This window comes from Protopterus annectens, chromosome 11.part0, assembly GCF_019279795.1.
Source record: "Protopterus annectens isolate FY-2018-M chromosome 11.part0, PAN1.0, whole genome shotgun sequence".
Taxonomy (NCBI): domain Eukaryota; kingdom Metazoa; phylum Chordata; order Ceratodontiformes; family Protopteridae; genus Protopterus; species Protopterus annectens.
Window position 1 is genome coordinate 926174744 of NC_056745.1, and position 20502 is coordinate 926195245.

Here is a 20502-nt window from a genome sequence, read left to right on the forward strand (position 1 = left end):
CTTTGCGTTTTTTCGGAATGTTGGTAGTCGGGTGGCTTACCGAAGCCATATCAGGATAACTGAACAGAGTACCAAAATATTTAGAAGCGTAAATGAACAGATGACGAATAGTTTGTTGTTTAAATAGGGCACAAAACTGACAGCGAGGTACGTCGTGGTCTGGGCCTAGGCAAGGAATGCAGCAGAAAAGGAAATCTTTATCAGGTATTTGCTTTCCACAACAAATACAATTATTAACTTTTACTGACATCGAATTAGAGCAAGAAAAAGTTTCCCCAATGGGTAGGTACTTAACTTAGTCTAAGACTTTGGTTCTGAAACTCGAAAATGAAAATTTCAGGAGTTGGCCAACCGGCACTTGCGAACTGCTTCTGCTTCGGGCACCGCATGGCAAGAAGGACTGATAAAATGGCGTTGGCTGCATGCTTTATACCCCTGACTAGCTGACGTCATGGAAGATGAGACGGCAACCGACGCAGGACCCAAGACTTTGATAATCAGGCCGACTGAGGGCTACTGCAATCAGATAACCCAAATGTGATGACTGCAACAAAAAATACGAAGAACATCCACATTCTCCAAGGTGAGGAGAGCCTGGACAGAGAGAGAGAGAGGAGTTTCTTGTTTAGGCTGAGCAGTAACACCTTTTGACTCCCTTGGGCTGCTTTGCTATGTCAGAAGGTTTGTCAGTTTGGCATTGCCTGAAAAAGGCCCTATGGTGGATGACAATGTTTTAGTCAATATTCAAAAGCCTAGAATGGACAGGTGCAGACCATCCTTTGCAAAGCAATGTGATCTGTTGAACACATCCTCCCATAGTGAAAAATACTGTACCCCCTTTGGAATTACAGCAGAAACTAAATCAATTATTGAAGTCAATCACTTGTTCATATTGTGGCATCATTCTTGGTGTAGGTAGAATGCTGCTCAAAGCTAAGGACATATCAGTCTGTGACACATGTTTAAGAGCTCTGTAATCTCTCTGTCTCTCTATTTAATCTAAGGAGATACATCTGAGGTCATTTACACATACACGGACTATGATCAGAGCAAACGTTCTACTACTAAGTGATAACCAGGCTCCACCAAACTGAGAACACAGCTGCCAAGGTGGAATTGTTCACAGAAACACTGTACAATCATGTCAATAACGGCATAGAGACAGCTGTGCCTACCAGAAATAGGCCTAGAACTAACTCAAAAAACAAAACCACTCTGGTGGAATACAAATAAACAGGTTGTACAAGAAAAAGAAAGTCATAGCCAAGATTAGGAAGTTGGTCTAGACTTTGATTTCCATTTTCTACTAATTTGCTTTTTTTTGGCAGCCACCATAATTAGACTCAGCAAGGCTTTATTATATCTAGTTAATTCTGTAGCATGACTCAAAAAAAATCATCTCCCCAGTTAGTCCAATCTGCTCACCCAGCATCTCTGACAGAGTGGTCTGCAGGGAATTCCTAAAGTCTGCCAGCTCATTACACACCCAAAAAAATATGTTCCCAGCTACCTCTTTCTTGCTCGTCATACCGCCAACATTTGCTTTCCACCTGAGGAAAAATTCCTCTTTGGAGTCTACCTGGGGTATAAAAATACCTATGTAAACACTTCCAGGCAAAGATCCTAAATCTTCTAGACTTATTTGCATATTTGGGAGCTGTACATATATCCCCCCCATTGCCTCTTTGTGAGTTGCTTATGCAATCTCTCTTCCCAATCCTAAGTTCCTCTGATTGATTCTTATAATTATCATGGAATACTTTATATGCTTTATTAATTAGTCCTTTTTTAATGGCAGTTTCTGTTCCAGATTCTATTAAAAATTCAACCAGTGCTGGTCTTTCATTTAGGAGCCCACTATTTCTTTCTCTTTGCCTGTACTCTAATATCAATCCTTGATAGGGAAGGCAATCTCTAACCTGCAGTCCAAACAAATTTATAAACCTCTATGTTATACACTGGTTAGCCATGCTCTCAGACAGGACCCAGGAAGTTAGGATTGGGGAGACCACTTCTACAAAGAGGCTGGTAACTAACGGAGTGCCTCAGGGCTCTATGCTGGGTTTGCTCCTTTTTGGCATCTACTTCTTGGAAGTCAAGTTCGATGTCAAGGCCCTCTGGCAGACCAAGTTTGCAGATGATTGCAAACTAGGAGCAGTCACAGAATCCTCCCAAGACACTAACATTTTACACGGACAAATGACTGGTGCCGAAACCACAGTTTAAAACTTATCGCAAAAAAGTGTATAACAGTACCCTTTGGGAATTCAGCTACCATAAGAAATTACCCTCATCGACAACACACAACTAAGAGCAGAACTAATAGTCAGGGATTTGGGTATGTATGTACATAGACAGTAAACTTGCTTTTGACCAACACGTGTCTAAGGTGGTAAGAAAACAATTCTATGTTGCTCAACTGATAAGCAAAAGCATAGCATCAAGACCCAGAGTCATCATTGCTCCACTGTATTTGTCCCTAATCAGGCTCATCATTGAGTACAACACCCTTTTGATGCGTACTTGACCAGGCACATGTAACTGGAACGTCCACAATTTTTCCTCACAAAAAAATATATTGTGTAAATATGTCCTGTGCAGACAGCCTCAAAACCGTCTCTCTATATTCTCATTTGTTGCAGACTGTTGAGAAGCGATCTATGCCTAGCACAAAAGGCATCCTTGGATCCCATTCTGAATGACCCTTTTTGCATATCCGCAAAATGAATAGCATCAAAATTACTCAATCTAAGGATTTAAACTTTGCTTGCAACATAAACAGGACATGATGGAGGGACAGGTATGTCTCAGAGAATTCCCCTTCTCTGGAACAGGCTCCCATCATTGTGAAGCACAGCTGTTCCCTAACCCTATTCAACAGAAACCTAGACAAGTGGATGGGAAATCAGAAATACCGCTGGAGTCTAGCACCTATGTCTGTAGCTTACATATACACCTTAAAATAAATTATAAGGCACAAACTTGCAGGTTACAACTGGGATGCTTAGCTAGGCTTATAAAGGCCCTAGTGGTTGTTAACCTAGTATATACCTATAAACCAAGTGTCACATAGGTAAATATATAGTAATAGAAAAGAAAAAATGTACTAACAATTAACGTTTATGCAGTGTACTTTTTAACAAATTTCATTCATTCCAACATTACATAATTTACTCAATTCTAGCCTTCCTCTGAATTTCATTTAAAATTTTGAAGAATATTCTACATTTACTGTTCACATGAATTCCATTTATTTCAGAGTAATTTGTTCCATTCCTTTTTCTAAAGATCCCATTCCCATCCTTTTATCTCCTTTACTATATTCCGTACTTCAGTTAAAGTTGGTTTAGATTTTAATTTTAATTTTCTAGTAATTGTTTTATTTTTTTACAGATATTGTTAAACTTCGTAATTCCTTTCTATACAAATGTTGGCATTGTTAAATTAAAGTTATTTCTTAACATAACTTGGCATCTGTGTCGTCTTCTTTCATTCATCCACATGATAGGGTCTTGGATCCAACTCAGCCACATTCCACAGACTTGAATCCGACTCCAAAGCTCCTGTCTCATACCCATAATGCCCTGCATCCACCCAACTACCTTAGATAGAGTTTGCCAATTCCAAGCATCCAGCAGTCATACATCAAAGATTAGAAGAAGAGGCTCAGACATAGGACATAAAAGTCCTTACATCATACAGGTTCCTCAAGAAACAAAGGAGGGGGATGGTGGAGTGTGAAAGTGAGGACGAATGAAAGAAGACAACACAGATGCCAAATAATGGTAAGACATAACCTTTAAATCTGATGTTGTCTCCTCCATTCCTCCTCACGATAGGGTCAGAGTCCCCAGATACGTAAAACCTAGATGGCCCTCATGGAAGGATATGCCGAAGCACCATCAAGCTAAAGGAGGCCCTACTCCTGGAAATAACATCCAACTTATAATGTGATACAAAGGTGTGATTATTAGACCATGAAGCTGCCGCACAAATGTCATCAATGGAAGTTATAGAATAGAAGGCTTTGAAAGTAGTCATAGCTCTGGTGAAATGTGCCCTAGGAGGTTTAGGTAATTCCAATCTGTTGGATGAGTAAATGAATGAAATGCAGTTGGAAATCCAGTTTACCAAGGTCATTTTTGACACCGCTTGTCCAAGTCTATTGGAGGAAAAGGCTATAAAAAGATGATTAGACTTCCTGCATTGTTTGGTCCTGTGGAGGTAAAAACAAAAGTTTTCTATGAACGTCTAAAAGATGAAGAACATACTCCCCTTTGTTAGAGAAACTGAAGAACACTGGCAAGTGGATGGATTGATTAATATTGTTTTCGGTAGCGACTTTAGGCATAAAGGAGGGATTAGTGCGCAGACACACTATCTTTATGAAACAGAATATGTGGATGTTTAAAGGATGAGGCTTGTAGTTTGGAATCCTCTTAGCGGAAGTTACAGCCATCAAAAGGGCCGTTTTCCATGACAGAAATTTCATGTTACATGTAGCTGCTGGTTCAAAGTATCCCGCAGCAAAAGAGTGAGGTCCCATGGGTGATATGGATCCTTAATCGGGGGCCTTAATAAAGACACTTTTCATGAAGGATTTGCACTGTCTAAAGGTGAACAGAGAACGTGACTGACTTGCTGTATGTAAACTGGAAATAGCAGCCAACTGCAATATGATGGTGGAGAAACTAACACATTTGTCAAAAAGGGCACTAAGAAATAAGACTTCTGAAACTGGTGCTGAAAAGGGGTCAAGGTTCCTGCTTTTGTCCCAAATAACAAACCTCTTCCACTTACTGTTGTAGACTTTTTTGGTGGAAGCCTTTTAAGAGGCCAAAAGAATATTTTGGACTGGGAACTTAAGCCCGGACACTTTCACTATGGTTGGAAGTGGATGAAACAACCGGTCAATTTTAGGGCTCAAAGGTTTGGATGTTGCATTCCTGATGGGTGAGAAAGGAAGTCCTGACTTGGCTCCAGAATCAGAGGAGGATATTTCAGGTGAGACCACAGAAAGGGGAACCACACCTGTTGAGGCCAAAAGGGGGCAAGGAAGATGACTGAGCTCTTCAACCTGCTTGCCTTCTGAAGAAATTTGTAGATGAGCGGAAGAGGAGGGTAAGCATACAGGAGACCCGGTGCCAATTGTGGACTAGTGCATCCCTTGGGGTATCCCCCGGAAGGATCAGAATGAAGAACTTGCTGCAATTGTTGTTGAGGGGAGAGGGAAAGAGGTCACAGTGAGGTTGACCCCAACTGCTGAAGATCATGTTCACTATTGATTGCTTGAGGGACCACTTGTGCAGAATCGGAAGTGATCTGCTGAGCCTGTCCCCCAGATTGTTGATTTTCCCCAGGATAAACACTGCAATTAGAAAGCAGCCTGAACAGACTGCCCACGCCCACACTCTCATGGCATCCCTGCACAGAAGGTAAGAACAGGTTCTTCCTTCCTTGATGTACCAGACAACTGACATGTTGTCTGTGTGTACTGCAATAGTCCCCAATGGGAGAACGTCCTGAAAGGCTTGCAATGTTAGTAGAACTGCTCCCATCTCTAGGACAGTGATATGTGACCTGGTCTCAGAAGGTGACCACGTATCTTGGACCATCTTCCCATGGGGGGGGGGGTATTCAAAAACAGTCTGCCTAGAATAGCACTGTCTGACTGGATCCACCAACTGATGTGATGCCTGCAGATGGGAGTCAATGTGATGCGAAGGGCCAAGGGCTGTGACAGAATGGACCACTGTGAGACTAGCAACCACTGTAGAACCTGCATGAAAAACCTGGCTAGTGGAACTAAGAATAGCTGAAAACATGGACCCTAGGGCCTGCACGATCAATTAAACCGTGGGGGGTTGTCTGCCTAACAATTGCTAAACCTGATTGCTCAGAGTGGTTACTCGGTGAGAAGGAAGAGAAGCTACCTGATCCCTCATGTTGAGGTGCGTACCTATGAATTCTAGGCTCTGAACCAGAGTAAGGTTGGATTTGCTCATGTTTACGGTGATGCCCAATGAGTGCAATAACTGGAGTAAGTGGTCTCTGGCTTGAATTAGCCAATGCCTTGTGGATGCAGTCAGGAGCCAATCATCTAAATATGGAAACACCTGGAATCCCCTGAGCCTCAAGTGAACAGTTACCACTTCCATGCATTTGATGAACACCCAGGGGGTTGTGGTAAGCCCAAAGGGCAGTGCTCTGAATTGGCAGTGATTGGCTCCCAACTGGAAGTGCAGGTATCTCCTGGAACACCTATTCTGATGTGATAGTATGTGTCCTTGAGATCTATGGAGCACATCCAGTCATCCTTTTTCAACAGCGGCAGAATGAACTGAGCCATAACCATTCGGAACCTCGACTTCTTTACGTAGTTATTTAACTCATTCAAATCCAGTATGGGTCTTAGGTCCCCCTTCTTTTTAGGTACCAAAAAGAAGTGGGAGTAAGTTCCGAATCCTCTGTGTTCAGCTGGGACCTCCTGGATGACTCTCTTTTGTAACAGTTGTTGGATTTCCTGTGCCGCCTGCTCCTGTTGGCTGGATGGTACATCAAGAAGACTCCTGGAGTTTGGGGGTAAGCAGGGAAAAGGGAATATAATAACCCCCAATGGTTTTGAGTCAATTGGGTCCAAGCTTCGGGGTGCAAAACTAGTCAACCACCGACTGCCTCCAGAAATGGACAGTCGGGCAGGACTTCAGGAGCACAGGTAGGGCTTATCGGGAGGGGGTTCTCAAAAGCCCTGGTTTTGTGGACACACACTGCCTCTAGACAGTCTACCATCAAGCCCTCCCCCTCTACCTCTAGAGAAAGGTTCTTAGCATGGGTCCTGGAAAGGCATTTGGGACTTGCGGAACCACATTTTCTTGCCCCCATGCTGGTTCCCGGAAAAGGGCTTCTAGGGTGTAGAAAACTTGATTCCAGTAGCAGAAAGGGTCTTCCCGTCCTTCTCACTGTAGTTAAGTGCATCTCTGACTGACAACCCAAAAAGAGAGGAGCCATCGTGAGGGGCATTGACAAATGATCCCTTAAAGGGCTCCACAAAAATCACGCAGCCTCATCCAGGCATGTCTCCTTAGGGAAAGTCCTGACCCAGCTGCTCATCAGGTGCTCTCTGTGGCAAGGGAGATTAACCTCATCGATGAGTTGGCAACAGGTGAGAGAGTGGTCAGCTTGGGAGAAACTTTCTTAAATTCCTTCACAGGTATGGACTTGGAGAGAAGCTGACAGTTCTCTGTTCTGATCCCTCTGCAGCAAAGTAAAATGAGCTAGATAGTTTAACAACTTCAGCACAAAGGTTGCAGAGGTGTAAACAAGCTTCCCAAACCTGTCCAGTTCTCCAAACTCCATGTTAGGTGGACGGACACTGGCAGTTTCTTCCACCAGCTCTTTTTTAATGGCCGTCGCCACCATGACAACACTGACTGCGGGACCATTACTACAGTGCTTCCTAAGGGGGGCACTAGAAACTGATTGGGCCACCTGAGTATGGGCTCGATGGTGTCTGGTTCCTTCCATGCTCAGCAAGACACTAAATCCACCAGGGCATCTAATGGGGGGGGGGTTTACCCAGGACAGGTGGGCCTGTCCTGAATGCCTCCAAGAGAACTGACTCCTCAGAGGAAGGAGTTTGGGCAGACCACCCAACTTTCTGCTTCAGGATCTCTAATATGTCCCCAAAGGAGATGTCTTCAGGTGGGGATCAGGGGGATCCTTCCCCCTCATCGAAGTCAGTATCTTCTGTTAAAGACTCCAAGAGGAGTCCAAGTGCCTCCTTTTGCAAGTCTTCTGAGGGACTTCCTCAGCTGGATATTCTGGGAAAGTGTAGGAAGAAGGGGATCCCTCCTGAGCAGGGAAATCTTGCAGGCCACTTGGAACAGCAAGACTTGTGGCAGGACGAGAGAGAGCCGGGCCTGGATCTGAAGGGGGTACAGGGGCGGATTGGGGAACCTGTGCAGTCAGATCTCCAGCCAGGGACAAAACCTTCTCCACTATCTGGAAAGCTGAAGGACCAGGAGAAGCCCTTTCTGCTTCCCTGAAGCTGAAACTACCGAGGAAAAATGGGCAGGACTCTCTCCAGATCCAAGGCCTCTAGAAGGGAATTGGACCAGAGCTGTCGAGCGCCAAAGTGCCTAAGGGAAGGGACAATGCCGAAAAGGATAGAGCCGATCCCATTCCCCAGGACCCGCACAGACACTACGGCTCTGAGACTCTCTCTGCTTTATAAAGGTCAGAATGGGGCTCATCAAGGACATCCCTGGCATTAAGGAAGGGAGGTTCCTCTGTGCAGAGTCTGACGCACACATTAGTCCTGAAATCCCATAACTCTGAAGCCAATGGATAGATCAGAGGAGGAGTCCTGATGGAGTGACCTGGGTAGCTCATGGATCTGACAGAGGACTGAGCCAAGACTACCCCCATCTGGATCTGGGCCTTAAGAAACCTCATCTTCCTGTCCATATCCTCCTTGGACCAGCTTCTTGAGGACCTGGAGAAAGCCGATGAGGGGGGCCAGGAGTGCTTCCACTTGGAAGATAGAGCCAGGGACTTTGTTGAGGTCCTCAGATCCAAGGGAACAGGATCCGAAGTTAGAGCCAAAGAAGGTATAGGGGAAATGGTAATGATCTCTCCCTGATCCGTAGAGGCTGTAGGATGCAATTGAAGAGGTAACATCTGCAGAACCGAAGGAGTCTAATCTGCAGATCTCTTGGGCATCTTGTGATTAAGACAGTCCCAATGGGGAGGCAGGGAGGGACCTCTTTTTAGACTCCTTAGGAGCAGGAGAAGCACAGGAAGAAGCCAAAGAAGGGGTCTGAGCCTCCAGAGCTGAGGAGGGAAGAAGGCCACTGAGAATAAGTTTATTTCATTGGTCTGCAAGTGCCCAAGGATTGAAGTCGCCACAGATGGAACATTCTGCTTTCAAGTGATTGGCACCCGGGCAGTACACGCAGTCCTTGTTGGCATCCCGATTGGGGATTTTATGCTTACAAGAAGTGTAGTGTTTAAAGCTGGGAACCTATTTGTCCTCCATAACCCGACGAAAAAGCCCACCAAAAACAACTGTCAGAGGTCAGTTTAAATATGTAAAAACTACTGTCCTCAACACCAAATACTTGCACATACTTTAAAAATCTACCTTCTCTATTTATAGTTTCCCTTTTAAGGTTCACTTACATATAAGCCCTGCTTCACTCAATTCCAGTCACCATGTACAAATAAAATACCTTGCTAATAAATTATTACTTTGGTCAAAAATGATTCTAAGCTCCTGAGTTGCAGTTTTAGGGGGAATATAGATGCCTAACCCTGGTAAATGTCTTCCTTCCCAGTATCCCCTCACTAAACCTATTCCTATAACACCCTGCTATTCTGCACTAAAATTCTTTTTTTCTGTGAAACTCACATGTTCACTTCTAACCAAACACATCTCCTGCAACTTGATAATTTGCACCATACAGTTCTTGATATAGAGTTCAGTACTCTTTGCTTTTTTCTCTGCCTATAAGGCCATTTTTGTTGCATGCTAAAACTGAGAAAGCAGCCATTCTTTTACTTTACATCACTCAATGTATGGCACTTCTGTGATATATATATATATATATATATATATATATATATTCTTCCTACTGGCAGTTTATGCATACCTTGTAATGCTTGACTTACAAGACTTTCACACATTTGTTTGAGATTATATCACATTTTCCAAACAGTCCAGCTCACCATACCCATCCTCAAATCCCTTTAAAATAGAACAAAGGAAGAATATATAAAACTGAAATAAAATCCCTACCTTCCAACCACATTCCTCAACATCAGTTTCACAATAATGGCTACTTGCACTGGCATCTCGCCTAAAAACAGAGGTACTTGTGGGTAAGACTCTTTGCCATGGCTGGCATGTAAACACATCACTGCTTCTTTAACTGTAATATGTTTTTCCCTTCCTAGTGTATTACACACGCAGTCAACCTTTTACTTAAAATATAGCTCTTTCAGATAATTCACTGTCTAAACTCATTTTATGACTTTATGCTTAGTACATTCTTAAGTTGAAGCTGCTGAGGAGATGTATTCCATTTCAACACTATTTTTTTCTACTGCATTTCTTTTTTTGAAACATGCAATTAACTCAAAACTAGCTTTACTGCCACTCAGTAAACACTATTATCTTTTATGCTTATATGAGCAACGTCATACATCCTCATAGTTCAGCCCCCATGCAGCTTCAGGTCTCAACACTGTTTAAATGTACCCTTCTGCTTCCCAGTTCTCGCTCTCATGTTGCAATGCAAGTGATAAGCTACTTTTACTTTTTAACAGCTTACTGTGAATAATCAAGTCAGCTACCACTCAGTAAAGTTATTTCACCGCACAAACCTAGCACTACTACACTTATGTTTTACCCCTTTGCATTAAGAAACATACATTCTAATATTATACTGTACGTTACAACATTACTAAACTATTTAACACAAAATGAATAAATGAATAAATGAAAGCAATTTTACTTACATTTTTTTTCTCAACTCTTCTTGGTTCCTTCTTGGGCAACCATGCTAAAATCAGATTTATATGCATTAGCTCCCCCACATTTTTGAAATAAGTAGCACATAGTGGAGTTGATACGAAGTTCCCTCACTATTTAAAAAAATATACTTGCCTATTAGTCTTTTGCATAGTTCTTACCCTCTCACTATACCACTTTCTGATTAAATCCCAACTTCTCCGGGGTAGCACAAAACTAGACTCATTCTTAGTTTTCCCAATACTTTGAGCACCTTGTAGTGGTGCTTTCATTTTTTTCGGTTCAAGAAATTCACCTAGTTGTAAAAGCCTTCTTACTGATCATTATCTTCCTGTAGTATCTGCAGCTGGTTTAAATCAAAGCCCTTCTTAATTCTTCTGGCCCACTCATGGGCTTCTATCTGTTACTCAACTATTTTCTTTCTGAACAAGAGAAACAATTTTACTAGTACAATTTCTTTTGGACCCTCCTTACTTCTGTAGGGTGTAGAAAAACAGTCCTCTTCACCTTACTGACAGGAGTCGTGTTGACTGAAATTTATCATCTCCTCCATTGCCAGATCTGCATCCACATGTTTCTGACTTACCCGGAAAAACAATTTAAATAAACTGTTGGGCATAGCAGTTTAAATCTCAACCAAAGCTCATAGCTTTTAATGAAAATAATAAACTTACTCCTGTCTTGTTTAGTATAGTCATCTTCCACAAATACCTCGGCATCACCAATGTTTAGCACCTTCAGCGCTTGGCATACTTCTGCTAGTATGACTTCATTTTAATGAATGTGGGTCTCTGTTTCTTTCTGACAAGTGAATTAGGGGCACAGATGCAATCTGCTTTCCTGATTAACAAGCCCTTCTTTGGAACATCAGTCCAGGTACTTATTTGTACCTTCAAAAAGTTGAGACAGTCCACTCCCTCCAACTTCTCTGGTACTGCAGAAAACTTCAGGTTTTCTTTTCATACTTTAACTTCTAGATCTATTTTCTGAAATATTTCTTCATTTGATGGCTCAATATCTGTCGTTCTTTTCTTCATTTCTACTTCTGACTTGGTAAAACTTAGCAGGTCATCAGGCTGACTATTTAAAACTATTTTTTTCAGATTGATTTTCATTTGTTTTTACATATTCCTCCAAACACCTCTGATTGCATCTGGTCTATTTTTTTTCTTCTACTTTACTAGAAGTCATCTCCTCCACTGATGCTGCACATACAATGCAATGAAAAAGTATTTGCCCTCTTCCAGATTTCTTATTTTTTTGCATGTTTGTCACACTTAAATGTTTCAGATCATCAAACAAATATTAGATAAAGATAACCCAAGTAAACACAAAATGCATTTTTTAAGTGATGATTTTATTTAAGGAAAAAAACTATCCAGATCCACATGGCTCTATGTGAAAAATTAACTGCCCCTAAACCTAATACCTGGTTGTGCCACCCTTAGCAACAACAACTGCAAACAAGCTTTTGCGATAACTGGCAATGAGTCTTTCATATCGCTGTTGAGGAATTCTGGCCCACTCTTCTTTGGGGGGGGGGGGGGGGGTTCCAAGCATGAACCGCCTTTTTAAGGTCATGCCACAGCGTCACAATTGGATTCAAGTCCGGACTTTGACTAGGCCACTCCAAAACCTTCATTTTGTTTTTTTAAGCCATTCAGAGGTGGACTTGCTGGTGTGTTTTGGATCACTGTCCTGCCGCAGAACCCAAGTGCGCTTCAGCTTGAGGTCACAAACTGATGGCCGGACAGTCTCCTTCAGGATTTTTTGGTAGACAGCAGAATTCATGGTTCCATGAATCACAGCAAGTCACCCAGGTCCAGAAGCAGTGAAGCAGCCCCAGACCATCACACTACCACCACCATGTTTGACTGTTGGCATGATGTTCTTTTTCTGAAATCCTGTGTTACTTTTACGCCAGATGTAACGGGAAGCACACCTCACAAAATGTTCAACTTTTGTTTCGTCAGTCCACAGAATATTTTCCCAAAAGTCTTGGGGATTATCAAGATGTGTTTTTGGCAAAAGTGAAACAAGCCTTTATGTTATTTTTGGTCAGCAGTGGTTTTCGCCTTCGAACTCTGCCATGCATGCCATTTTTGCCCAGTCACTTTCGTATGGTTGAGTCTTTCTTTAGATCGCAGCATGATGTCTTCCTTTTTGGGATCTTTTGACCTACTTCACTTGGTCTGACAGGTTCTATTCAAGTGATCTCTTGATTCAACAGGTTTGGCAGTAACCAGGCCTGGGTGTGGCTAGTGAAATTGAACTCAGCTTTCCCAAAAATGTGATTAACCACAGTTACTTCATGATTTAACAAGGGGGGAAATTACTTTTTCACATAGGGCCATGTAGGTTTGGGTAGTTTTTTTTTTTCCTTAATAAATAAAATCATCACTTAAAAACTGCATTTTGTGTTTACTTGGGTTATCTTTGTCTAATATTTAAATTTGTTTGATGATCTGAAACATTTAAGTGTGACAAACATGCAAAAAAAATCAGAAAGGAGGCAAATACTTTTTCACTGCACTGTAGGTCTACTTTATGCTGGTGCCTCACTGAAAGGAAACAAATGTCCAGCTGACAGAGAGGGTTGACAATTGAAAAAAGACAGCAGAGGCAAAAACAGAGAAAGAAAACCAATACGCAGTGAAGAAAAACCGAGATATCCGATTTCAAATGAGAACTGTGTGTGTGAATTAATGTTACTTTAATGTGACCTGTACAACAATGTATACGGTTTAAAAAATGTTCTTAGATACAGCCATTGCTCCTATTCTAAGTAAAACACTAACCACTATCAGACTACTGAGAACATTATTCTACAAAAAATCTAATCATAGACAGGAATTTATTAACCAATAACCATTCCCTGTATATGATGAAATACATTATGAGTTTTTAGAATTAAGTGGCCAAGAACCAAGACATGTCATATACTGTATGTTAAACATTTAACACGCAAAAATAAAAATACTGTTTAGACTGACATCTCCATGACAACAGTTACACTTAGTACTACACCTGTTGAGAAATGTTGAGAAACGGTACTTACACAAAAAGAAGAAACAAATGCTTCTGTAAAGGATAGAATTAATACATCTAAGTGCTGTTTAGATAAAAGTCTTGACTACTTACCTGTGCACAGCAGATAAACACAACAGAGATAGTCAGTAAGAATGCAGATGATATGATCACATCAACAGACCTCTGTGGACCCCTCCGCTGGAAAAAAAAATAGAACTATAAGGCAAAAGAATACAGAGACTGTGTTTTATGAGTCTTAGATAAAATCTGTTTCCTCCTCCCCACTCTTTACATGACCAGAGATATTAGTAACATTAATTTTAATAAAACATAACTCAGTAACAATAAATAAATTATTTTAATGATATACTAACTACTTCCTAAATTTCCAGTAAAAGGACATGAAATTTACTTTGAGGTGAAAACATGGGAGGTATAATTTTCCTGGATCTACATTTTTCTAAGTCAAATGTAAAAATATCCTAACTGTGGTACTGGCTGAAAAATAAAGCAAAAACATTTCGATGGAAAGTAAAGCTTCAAATACTCATGGTTCTCTCCCAAACACACTTAATAAAATTAATTCCAAGGTCACTACACCTCAGAGGGAAAAATATTTTGACTAACAGCATAATTCAGTCAAATTTCTATATAAACATTCAAGTAACTTATCCCCCATTGTTTTCTACATGCAGCATAACCAGGCTATTTCTTTTATATATAGCTTAAAGACTTTGGTAGGAGTAAGCAAGCTATTCAAGATAATAAAACAACAATACTAATAATTCAGTAGTCCAAGGCCTGATCCCATCAGAGACCATTTATGAACAGATTAGTTAAGAAAGTACCTTCACCAACCTCTATGACTGGGACTGAAAGAACAGATTTTTTCAGTCAGCTTGATATCTAAAATTTTCCAGAAAATGTTAGCCAATTATCTTCCTCTCCAGGTATCACGTGTGCCATTCAAAAGCAACATACAACACATCATTGTTAATCATCCTCCAGACCAGGGGCATGGTGGCATTTCTCTCTCTCCAGTGGATTTATGGCAGAGGCTGGAACTCCGAGAGAAGTCAGTGAACAGGGGGGGGGGGGGCACTGAAGCATGTATGGTCACCCCTATACAACCAGACTCAGAGCACATGCTAACACTTCTCCCTATTAGCTGCTTAGGAAGATGGACATAGGTCTAATAAAAATATACTGGGCCCCTAGGATGATGGCAACACTCCAAGATGCACAACTCTCACCTCTAGGCTGATCTTAAGTAGGAACTTAAGAGTTGAACGACCAGACCTGGACAAATGAATAAGTCAGAGCAGAGGGATGGAGTCCTGATGGTCAGGGATGCTGTGCAAAATAAAAAATAAAATAAAAATCCTCTGGAACATGGCCACTATGAGGCAGGGAGGAGGAGAGTATGCTGATGAGGATGAACCATCTTATCCAGTTCTAATGTTATGGTAGGTACAAAACTTTTGTGCCTAGCATGAGAAGGTCCACATTGACCAACAAGTAGTTCATAGTGTCAAGCATATTCGCCTTGGTGGTCATCACTGTAACATAACTTGGATGACTGACTCAGAAAGAAAACCAAAAAAATGACTGACTCAGAAAGAAGACAGAGACTTAGAGATCACATCCAGCTTACAGCATCTCAAAGTATTTGGTGAAGCTCATGTAGCATCTGACAGATATCACTTAAGAATACATTTCTGCATATATAAAAAAAAAAAAAAAAAAAAAAACCTTAAAAGGTTGCCACCATTCTAGTTAAATGTACTACAGACAAAGTATGTGATGGTTTACTTGCTATGACACAATTTAATGCAATCAGGAAGCTACCTACAAAAAGTGGCTTCAGAAACATTAGGTCCCAACTTCTTTTTGGTAAAAATTAGTCTAGTAATTGTGAATCATTTTCTTACTGAACTGGTCCTGCCCTTATAAAACTGTGCTGTCTTTGGACGTACATACAACGTAAAAAGAAGTTATGTACCTACCACAACGTTCCATGTTAGTTGTCTTCTTCTCGCCTTCTTTCTTGCTGGTTGGGTTTGGAGCCGATCCTCGGCTCCAACTCGGCCATCTTCAAAAGCTCGAGAGCTGCTTACTGGCTCGAGGCCCCCCTCCCCTATATCCCATGATGCCTGGCGCTAGATACCCAGATCTCGTTCGGTAAGTCTAACTGCACACATAATAATAAATGAATCCTATCCTAGAATGCATAAATCCTACTGGAGAGACTACTAAGCAGAAGGAAATAGCCAGAGAAGACTCAGCCAGTGCAAAATCAAGAGGAATTCTTCTTGGTCCACTAGGATAGGGGGATGGAGGGTGGGATGCAAGAAAGAAGGCGAGAAGAAGACAACTAACATGGAACGTTATGGTAGGTACATAACTTCTTTATGTTAAGTTGTCTATCTCGCCTTCATTCTTGCTGGTTGGGACAGCATCCCTAGCACCTAAAATCCTGGGTGGCTCATCGGAAAAGACTCTTCAGAACAGTGGAACCAAAATCAGCTCTGCTCCTGGAAACCAAATCCAACTTATAATGCAAAATGAAAGTATGTGGGTTGGCCCATTTAGCCGCAGCACAAATAGATTCCATGGGCAACCTAGCCTGAAAAGCCATCAAAGTGGCTAAAGCTCTGGTCGAGTGACCTTTTGGTTTGACTGGTAATTCTTTAATCCTGAGTTGGTATATGAATGTGATGATAGAAGACAACCACCTGGATAAGGTTACCTTAGAAACCGGAAGACCTTGTTTACCTACTGCATAAGACAGGAACAGTTGATCTGATTTTCTAATGTCTTTGGTTCTATGTAAATAAAAGCGTAGTTGCCTGTGAACATCTAACGGATGCAACTTATACTCCGCCCAGTTGGAGTGGTTAGGGAAAAACACAGGAAGGTCTATGGACTGATTCAAGTTACTCTCTGAAAAGACCTTAGGAAGGAAGGAAGGATTAGTCCTAAGAGCAACCCTGTCATTGTGGAACACGAGGTATGGGGGACGGATAGAAAGAGCCTGTAGTTCCGAAACTCTTCTGGCTGAAGTAATAGCTACCAGAAAAAGGGTTTTCGAAGATAAGAACTTCAGTGAACAAGAAGCTGCAGGTTCGAAAGGGAGCAAAATTAGCGAAGCTAAAATCAAATTTAGATCCCACGGTGGTGGAGGATCTCTCACTGGGGGCCTGGGCAGGGTGGTTCCTTTGAGAAAGGCTTTACACAGCTTATGGGACATATTGTTTTCCGACAGGCCAATGTGAAAATTTGAAATTGCCACTTACTGAACTCTAATTGTAGCAGAAGTGGACCCAGCATGGAAGAGCTCCACGAGAAATTCCAAAATGGAGTGTACGGGGGCTGAAAAGGGGTCTATACTTTTTGCCTCTGCCCAGGAAGAAAAATGTTTCCACTTACTACCGTAAGTTTTTCTGGTCATAGACTTGTGTGATGACAAAAGGATTTCATGCACAGAGGGGGAGATATCTGGGAGCCTGGCTAAGGTTGGAAGTGGAGCAACCACGCTGTGAGCTGGAGACAGTGCAGGGATTGGTACAGCCCGCCTGATTGATGAATCAGGTCGTCTGGAACTATGTCCAGAGTCCAAGGCTGTTCGAGAAGATAGCGATGCAGGAACGGAAACCATATTTGTCGAGGCCAGTAAGGAGCAATGAGGATCATTTTGCAACCCAAAACGGTAGCCTTCTGATTAAGCTTCGGTATGAGGGGGAAAGGAGGGAATCCATAAAGAAGTCCCTGGGGCCAATCGTGGACTAGAACATCTCTGGGGGAATGCCCAGGAAGTGGGAGGAGAGAGAAGAAATTGCTGCACTTGCTGTTGAAAGAAGTTGCAAAAAGGTCGCAGCAAGGTTGGCCCCATCTGCGGAAGATTTGGTCCGCAACTACCTGGTTCAGATACCACTCGTGAGGCATGAGAATTGCTCTTCTCAGTCTGTCTGCTATGACGTTGGACCTCCCAGGGATGTGTGCTGCAATCACAAACCGTTGGGAAGAGATCGCCCACTGCTACAGTCTGAGTGCTTCTCGACATAGGGGGTAGGACCTGGTTCCACCCTGCTTGTTGATGTACCACACTACGGACATATTGTCCGTTTGAACTGCAATGGTCCCGGTAGGAAGAGAGTCCTGAACAGCCTGCAACGCTAAGAGCACGGCCCTCATCTCCAAGACATTTATGTGCAGATGATACTCGTGAGGTTGCCAGGTGCCTTGGACTGTTCTGCCCTGATCATGCCCCCCCCCCCCATCCGATCAGGGAGGCGTCCGTGGTCACTGTAGTCACTTGAGGGGGGAGAACAAATGGTCTGCCGTGGAGAACTGATGTGGAGATCATCCATCACGCAAGATGCTTCTTGCATGCCTGAGTGATCATAATAATGTAAGACATGGGAAGTTGCTGGAAGGACCATTGGGTGAAAAGAAGCCACTGGAGAATCCTCATGTGAAACCGAGCTAGAGGGACAAGTACGATCGCTGCTGCCATGAGACCTAGCATTTGAAGGACAAAACCTGGCTTGAATCCTTTTGCATGCTAATAAAACCTTGACATGCTGACAAATCACTAACACCCTGTCTGGTGGGAGGCTCGCTAACATGTCTTTGGTATTTAAATGTGCGCCTATAAAGGTGATAGATTGACAGGGCGACAATGCAGACTTTTCGAAATTTATTGTGATACCTAGCCTGGAGCAAGTGTCGATGATGCAGTCTCTGGCTTGCAGAAGGTGATGCCTGGTGGTAGCAGTGAGGAGCCAGTCGTCGAGATATGGAAACATCTGGAATTCTTTCCATCTCAGGTGAGCTGTAACTACTGCCATACATTTGATAAACACCCTGGGGCTGTGGTGAGACCAAAGGACAGAGCTCTGAACTGATAATGGCTGGCTCTCAGCCAGAAGCGAAGGAATCTTCGGGAGCGTCTGCCCATTTTGATGTGGTAGTACACATCCTGAAGCTCTATGGAGCCCATCCAATTGTCCTGACCGAGAAAGGGTAAAATGGACTGAAGCATGACCATCCGGAACTTCGTTCTTTGTACAGACTTGTTTAGTCTGCTGAGATCCAAAATGGGTCTCCAGTCCCCTGTCTTTTTTGTTACCAAAAAGAACCTAGAGTAAATTCCGGATCCTTGTTGGTCTGCTGGGACTTGCTGGATGGCCCTTTTTCTTAGCAGTTTTGAGACTTCTTGCACTGCTTGGTCCCTTAGATTGGGTGGAACATCTGGAATGGACTTGTTTGACCTTAAGGGGGTGCGAACGAAGGGAATTCTGTAGCTTCCGGATATGACGGACTGTACCCATTTGTCTTGTGTTATGTCTTGCCAGGCTCTTGGGTACAGCGATAACCTTCCCCCGACTGCCTCCAGAGGTGAGCAGCCGGGCAACCCTTCAGGGATGCTGGAAGGGCTTGTCAGAGAAAGATTCTCTGCTGCCCTGGTTTTGCGGATCCCCTCTGCCACGAGGGCGGTGTCTGTTATTGTTCCCTCCTCTGCCCCTGGGTGGAAATTCACCACGTGCGTCCGGCAAGGCTCCTTGAGATTTCCGGAACCACATCTTTCCACTCTTCTGACCCTTAGGATATGGTCTGGAAGGAGTGGAAAAACGGACTCCTACGGCAGAGAGAGTTTTGCCTTCCTGCTCACACCTGGTAAGGGTATCCTTTCACCTGTGATCCGAAGAGAGAGGAACCATCAAAAGGGGTGTTGGTGAAAGACGCTGAAAGGTTCGGCAAAGTTACATAGCCGCATCCAAGCATGCCTCCTTAGGGCCACGCCTGTGCCTGCGGCTCTACTCGCACCATCGGCTGCATATGAAATGAGCCTCATGGAGGAGTTTACCACTGAATTAAGAGTCGCCAGCTGGGAGGCTGTCTTAGCCTGGGCCCCCTCAGCTGATGGATCTTGGAGGGTATCTCCAAGCTCTTTCAGGAGATCCCTCTGAAGACGGGTAAAGTGGCACAAGTAATTCAGGAACCGCATGGAAAAGGTCGCTGAAGAGAACATCCACTTCCCATATCTGTCCATCGTCCTGGACTCCTTGTTAGGGGATGGACAGATGAAGAAGTTTCAGCCAACTCCTCCTTTGTGGCCGCCGCTACCACCATGGCATCAACGGGGACACCCTTGGTCAAGTACTGTTTGTCCTGCGGGGCAGTAATGAACTTCGCAGGTTTTCTAGGGGTCGGTTCCACTGTGTCTGGAGCCGTCCACGCGTTTTGAGCCACCACAGACTTCAGTGGGTCGAAAGGCGGAGACACCCATGAGGTGGAAGGTCTGGATCCAAACGCATCCAGGAATACCGACTCATCCTCGGAAGGGCATAGGGTAGTCCAGTTTCCCATCTGCCTAAGCATCTTAAGGATGTCTGAGAAGGAGACATCTTCAGAGGGGGATCTTGGGGACTCTTCTGACTCCTCTAAGTCGGTATCCAATGTGACAGACTTGGGGGAGTCAACATGCTTCCTCTTGCATTTTCTCTTGCGAGGTGGCTCCTCTGAAAGATCAGGGGAGGCCTCAAAAGAGGAAGATACACCCAAAGGGGTGTCCTGGAGCACTGGATCCCCATGCTTGGGGTCTGGAAGAGGGGCAGAGGCTGATGCAGGCACCCTAGGGGGAGGAGCCGATGGGGTCGATCGTGGGACTGACTCAGGGGCCAGTACACTCCTCATCACCTCAAAGGCGTCCCTGCCCAGATGCAGAGAAGGCTCAGGCTCTGAAGAAACCAGAAGCCCTCCCCGCACCGAGGGAGACGGCTCCGAGGCAGATGTGGGAGCTGAGCTCACCTGCGCCGAAGCACCGAGAGGGAGAGCGGGGGTCGGACAAGGGTCCGATGCCACTCGCCCCCTTGGAGCTGACGAGGGAATCTCGGCGCCCAGATCCCTCCATGGAAGGGATCGGAGCCGACAACAGA

The 20502-nt window shown here is 43.5% G+C and overlaps 1 protein-coding gene across 2 annotated transcripts in view; it reads right to left on the minus strand.

The window, feature by feature from the left end:
• Window positions 1-20502, minus strand: part of PHTF2 (putative homeodomain transcription factor 2) — a 1638259-nt gene that overhangs the window by 281935 nt on the left and 1335822 nt on the right. For both annotated transcript variants that reach the window (XM_044088321.1, XM_044088320.1), the window contains one exon: window positions 13673-13759. In XM_044088321.1, the coding sequence (XP_043944256.1) occupies window positions 13673-13759 (87 nt within the window). The remainder of the gene's footprint in view (window positions 1-13672; window positions 13760-20502) is intronic.